This window comes from Colobus angolensis, unplaced genomic scaffold (assembly GCF_000951035.1).
Source record: "Colobus angolensis palliatus isolate OR3802 unplaced genomic scaffold, Cang.pa_1.0 Scaffold114, whole genome shotgun sequence".
Classification (NCBI taxonomy): Eukaryota; Metazoa; Chordata; class Mammalia; order Primates; family Cercopithecidae; genus Colobus; species Colobus angolensis.
Window position 1 is genome coordinate 1,914,277 of NW_012112475.1, and position 6,148 is coordinate 1,920,424.

A 6,148-nucleotide genomic window follows, 5' to 3' on the forward strand; every position below is an offset into this window, starting at 1 on the left:
TGATCCGCCCGTCTCGGCCTCCCAAAGTGCTGGGATTACAGGCTTGAGCCACCGCGCCCGGCCAGATATAATTGTTTGAAATTCATTAAAATAAGCTTAGACAAGTTTTTTCCAGCTTGTAAAAAAATTTCTAGAGCCCACATAATCCTGACATCAAAAACACAGCTAGATTTAAAGAAATAAAATCGGCCGAGTGTGGTGGCTCATGCTTGTAATCCCAGCACTTTCGGAGGTAGGGACAGGTGGATCACTTGAGGCCAGGAGTTCGAGACCAGCCTGGTCAACATGGTGAAACCCCGTCTCCACTAAAAATAGAAAAAAATTGGCTGGGTATGGTGGTACACTGCTTGTAGTCCCAGCTACTCAGGAGCCTGAGGCAGGGAATCGCTTGAGCCTGGGATGTGGGAGGTTGCAGTGAGCAGCAATCATGCCACCGCACTCCAGCCTGGGCAACACACTGGAGTGCAACAAAAATAAATAAATAAATTTTAAAAATCCTATACCCATTTCATTCATGAATACACAAATAAAATCAACTTCAAAATGCACCATGACCAAATTGGACTCATTCCAGGAATAAAAAGACAGTTTGCTATATAGTAGTCTCCCCTTATCCAGGGGGGATACATTCAAGACCCCCCATGGCTGCCTGACACCTTGGAACATGGAACCCTATATGTGCTGTGTTTTTGTCTATATCTACATACCTAGGATAAAGTTTAATTTATAAATTAGGCACAGATTAACAATAATAAAATAGAGCAATTACAATATACTGTTAATAAAAGCCATATGAATGCGGTTTCTCTCTCAAAATGTCTTCTTGTACTCTATTCAGGGTTCATCTGTCCTTCCACGGTTTATGACCTGGTGTCTTCCTCCTTTGCACTTTTATGAATGTAGGTTCTATCAGACATCATCTTCTGGAGGAGTCTGGTTTCACTGCAGTTTTGGATCGTTTCCTTTCTCAATCAACTTCAACTCTTCTGAAAATGTAGCAGCAGCTTTTTCATTGGCAAATGCAGCCTCTCCAGTCATTTTTATAGTTTTCAGCAGAAACCTATTCTTGAATCTCTGTAACCATCCCTTACTTGAAGTAAACGGTTTGGTGTCAGGAGATGCCTTGCTATCTATCAGCTCAATGCTTCCTGGCACAAAGCACTGCTGTCAATCAGAACACATTTCTGTTCATGTCTTCCACCTACAAACTTAATGCCTTTCCCATCTTAACTACACACTTATCACACAACATGGCTCTAACTTTTGCAGTTTGAGGTGCAACAGTTAAACTAGCATAAATTTATTTTTCCTTCTTTCACGGCTGGAAGATTTGTTCTTACCACGATCTAACAACTTCAGCATATGACATCTTTCCTTATTGAGAACTTTCACTTTTTCACTTAAAGGAAACACTTCATGGCTTCTCTTTGGCATAACTGAATTGCCAGCATCATCACTCCTGCAGTTTGGGGCCGTTATTAAGTAAAACAAGCATTACTTGAACACAAGCACTGTGATAACTGCAACTGATCTGATCACAGAGATGGCTACTAGTGACTAACGGGCAGGCAGCACCTAAGCATCATGATGTTGGACAAAGACAGGACTGATCCTGGGCAGGACAGAGCAGGACAGTGCGAGATTCCATCATGCTACCAGAATGGCACTCAATTTAAAATGTATAAATTGCCTATTTCTGGGATTTACCATTTAATATTTTCCATTTAATACTTTCAGACGGCAGTTGACTGCAAGCAACTGAAATCATGGAAAGCAAAAGGACAGATAAGAGGGGACTACCGTATTAGAGATTTCTCAAGGTAACTGATAGTCCAGATTGAAAAAATAATGCCAAATATATGCAGAAAGCATCTAGCTCGACAACCCTCCATACATTTGCAGATGCCAGTTTTTATGGGCCTCAGGTTGCCCACGTGATGAAAGCCAAAGACAACGTCCCTGAGCCCTGAAAAAGGGAGAGCGGAGACCATACCTGCGTGTAGCTTAGCAGACTGGACACCTCCCTCTTGGAGAGTCGTGAGCTTGATCTTCGGCCTGTAGAAGAAACAGCCAGGAGTCTGTTTTGAGGGGGCAGGCACCAGCCCAGGGAACGGCCTTGCTGATACGGGCTGCTCTCCGTGGCGTGGCCTGGGATCTCGCCTACACTATTGTCAGCCACAGGGGTTTGCTCTCAGTCCCTCGGTGTCGTTCATCTTCTCCACTGATTTTATTCATAAGACAACAGAGCCCTGGGCCAGCCACGTGACAGGACCCAAAACAACACTGAAGTTACCAAGAAGGGGAGCCCTCCGGTTCCTTCCAGCAGGGCGCTGCCCATCCAGGGACCACTAACTACATTTCCAGGAACAATTCACTGCCTGCCGTGTCAGCCGCTTCTCAAGTGCTCCCATGTAGAGTGTGGCTATTGTGGGGAACAATGCAGAAATAGAACCCTTTCACGCTCGCAGGAAGTTCCATGGGATGGCACAGCTGAGAGGACAATGCAGGGCTTTCCAACCCAGCTGGGGCGGGATCCCAAGTGAGCTGGCTGGAGCTGCTCAGGGCAGGGTGGAAAGGAAGCACACTCCAGACCTCCCCCTCCCAACCCCAGCCCAGCTCTGAGTGGGGAGAGGGTCCCAGTGCAGAAGAGCTCTCCAAGGGCCCATGCCGAGACCACTGCTGTCATGACTGGCAGAGAACAGGGAACCATCAACCTTGTGTCACGCTCAGAGTCCCAGTTGAGATGAGAGTCTCAAAGGGGAGGCCAAGGGCTGCGGGCAGGCGTGAAGGGCTCAGCCCTGCATCCCTCCTTGCTGGAGCTCTCTTCCCTCCCAGGGAATTGTGGTGGAGGTTGTCAGAGACTTTCCCCAAAGCCTCCAGTGGTCTGCAGTGACCGCTCAATGTGTCAGCGCCTGACACCACCCCAGTCCCCACTGCCCAGCCACCTCTGATCTCCGGGGTGCGGATGGCCTCCAGGATCGGGGGCGAGTCGGAGGACTGGTCGCTGCAGGCCCCATTGACGAGGATCGAGTCTTCCCTCCCGCCGGCGTCCTCCTCTCCATTGAGATGCCTGGTGTCTCCCTTCATGCTTTCCTGTGGGAGAAGCCAGAACGGGTGGGGTGGAAGGGAAGCAGGGACACGAGAGGGGCAGTGTTCCCCCAGACGCCCCGCCATGGGCTCTATGTTCCCAGGCCAAGGCCCCAGGATGCATTCTCGGGGTGAGGCTCTTGCCCAAGCACCCCACCCAGGCTGCCCCCCATAGCCTCCCCCTCACCAAGCTCGGAGGCTCAGGACTTGGTTCCATGTGTACAGGCTGTCCCGAAGGCTCAGACGCCAGCACCCAGGACAGAGGCGGGGGCCAGGGCTGGGGTCTCAGGCTCAGACTGCTCTGTGCAATTAGCCAGCCCCTTCAAACAATGCCATTTAGGACCTGCCTGCCCCGGCCTGTCTGCCGCCAGCCTCTGTCCCCTCTGGCCCTGGCCCCCTCTCCCTGCTCAGCCTCTGCAGGGGCTCAGGAAGCCAGTGCATTATTTTCCCTCCTGACCCCTTTGTTTGCTCTCTCCCTTCCCCTCAATCTCCAGGTCCTCTTCCCACCCACCCCCTCCTCCCCCACAGAACCGCTTCTCTCCTCTCCATGGCAGCACAAGCCCCGCCTCACCCCATCCTCCAGGGCCCATTGGTCTGCTGGCCTGTCGCTCACTCCCCTACTCCCTCACCAGCTGGGGCTCAGAGTCCCAAGTTCCCAAGGAGGGAAGGATGAAGGAGGCACAGGCAGAAAGCCTGGGGGGAGTTAACCGGAGGGGGACTCCCCAGATCCGTTGTAGCCTCACCCTCACCTCTGGGACTTGGCCTCCCCACTGCTGCCCCTCCTGGTCAGGTAAATCAGCTAACACACAGGGCCAGGGCCACACTGATGGGTTGGCAGGCTGTGTGACCTCTGGGCTGGCCCATTGCCTGCAACATTGTGGGCACACAGATTTTGTTGGATGCAAGAACCTGTATGTATCTCCCCCTAGGGAGAGTGGGGAGCTCACCTTCTAGAAAAAGAAAACTGACACACAGACTAGGTTATTCTCCAAGGTCATATAGCCCATCTAAGAGGTGGGACCAGGATGAGATAGAGAACAAGCAAAAAACTCCAGTGCACAAATGCCATCTGAAACCGAGTTTTCCAAGTCACTTGCCTTTGCTGTTTGTTCCACCTTTGGTTGGCAAAAATATTACAAAAGCCTAGGGACAATATGAGACCTCCAGGCCCCCATCCCTGAGCCACAAACAGCTCCAGGTCACTCACACCACACCCTTGTGTCCTGGAACCGGGCCTGGGAAAAGTTTCCCCAGAAAGCTGCTGCCCATATGCACCGGGTCTCCCAGCCTCTGGGCTCCATCGTGGAGACATACCAGCCCCTGCCAGACAACCCGTGCTAGCCTCGCAGTTTATCTTCTATCCATCCATCCATCCATCCATCTTAGAGACAGGGTCTCACTCAGTCACCCAGGCTGGAGTGCAGTGGCGTGATCACGGCTCCCTGCAGGCTAGAACTCCCAGGGCTTGAGTGATCCTCCGGCTGGGCCCACAGATGTGTGCCACCATGTGCGGCTAATTTTCTGTAGAAACAGAGCCTGGCTACATTGCCCAGGCTGGCCTCAAACTCCTGGCCTCAAGGGATCCTCCCACCTCGGCATCTCAAACCAGGGTACCTTCTAGAAGCCACACCTTGTATTGCTGGCTCCGAGCTGCACTGGTGCCACTGGCACTGCCCACCAGGGGGCGCCATGGAGCCCAGTCTGATGTGCCCAGTGGCGGCAGAGGTGCAATTTGTGGTGGGTGCACCTGCCACTTGCATGGGGCAACTGGACCTCTCCTGCTACTCCCCATGTGGCCCAGGAGCCACACAGGCTACAGTACCATCACCTGAGAGCTGTTCGGAATAACTGTTGGAACTGGGAGCTGGCTGGAGAAATCTCAGGCACTAAGCTAGATGTCCTGAAGCAGGATTTTCTTTTTTTTTTGAGAAGTCTTCCTCTGTCACCAGGCTGGAGTGCAGTGGTGCAATCTCAGCTCACTGCAACCTCTGTTGAGAGTTCAAGCGAATCTCCTGCCTCAGCCTCCTGAGTAGTTGGGATTACAGGCGTGCGCCACCACGCCCAGCTAATTTTTGTATTTTTAGTAGAGACAGGGTTTCACCGTGTTGGCCAGGATGGTCTCGATCTCTTGTCCTCGTGATCTGCCCACCTCAGCCTCCCAAAGTGCTGGGATTACAGGCATGAGCCACTGCGCCCAGCCTGAAGCAGGATTTTCACAAGACATTTTAACACACACAAGTCATGCCTGGGTGATTAATATGCATGTTAAAGCAGCATTGTTCAGATTATAAACATGTGTGCTGAAACACAGCACATGGGCTTTCTATGTCTCACATGATCCAGGATGTGTGCCAGCACATGTTAAGGAATTTCCCCCAACCCCCAAGGACAGGGGACATGCCTGAGTCAGACCAATCAGCTGCTTCTCAGCCCTTTTTCTCCCAAGCCCTGACCCGGAAGAACAGGCTGGCTGACCTATGGCCAGGTCCTACGAGATAAAGCAACCAGAATCCCAGGGAAGTTTCTGGAGTGTCCGTTCAGAATAATCACTACTTTCAAGCGTTTCACCTCAGGCCAAACCAGCGAACTAAGTAACCTAGTGGGCCTGGCATAGAGTAGAAGGTGGGGCTACCTGGTGTACCTGGTGTCTCCACGAGGGTCCACCACCCCAAAGTGCTCTGGGGGGAAGACACACAGGGTTGCTTTGTGGCCAGGAACTGGTGGCAGACCAGAGGCCTGGACTAAAGGATGTGACCTCCTTTGCCTTCATCCAGGACCCAGGGTTCTAATGTGTGCTGGGTTTCACAGGCAACATTGAACCCCAGTCCTCAGACAGCCCCTAACTGGGTCAACAAGAAGCCAGACAGGAGTCTCACCTCCTAGACAGACCCAGGCTGACAATGATTAACCACCCTGGGACTTCCCCCAGGGCCTCAGCAGTGCCAACTAGTCACCAGCCTACCCAACGTGTGGGCAGCACGCCTTCTAAAACCCATTATCTCAACATTCAGGAAAAGTCTCAAGCCCCTAGAAGAAGACCTGTGGGTACTGGAGAGAGAGT

The 6,148-nt window shown here is 52.0% G+C and overlaps 1 protein-coding gene across 5 annotated transcripts in view; it reads right to left on the bottom strand.

The window, feature by feature from the left end:
• DNMT3B (DNA (cytosine-5-)-methyltransferase 3 beta) overlaps positions 1–3,567 on the bottom strand; it is a 30,948-nt gene extending 27,381 nt beyond the window's left edge. For 4 of the 5 annotated variants that reach the window (XM_011959772.1, XM_011959766.1, XM_011959757.1 and 1 more), the window contains exons 1-2: positions 2,946–3,096; positions 1,994–2,055 (exon numbers count right to left, since the gene is read on the bottom strand). In XM_011959772.1, the coding sequence (XP_011815162.1) occupies positions 1,994–2,055; positions 2,946–3,087 (204 nt within the window). In that variant the 5' untranslated portion in view covers positions 3,088–3,096. Of the gene's footprint in view, positions 1–1,993; positions 2,056–2,945; positions 3,097–3,274 lie in introns of those variants that run through there. The other variant, XM_011959747.1, reaches the window with a different exon arrangement.
• Between the last annotated feature and the right edge of the window lie 2,581 nt (positions 3,568–6,148).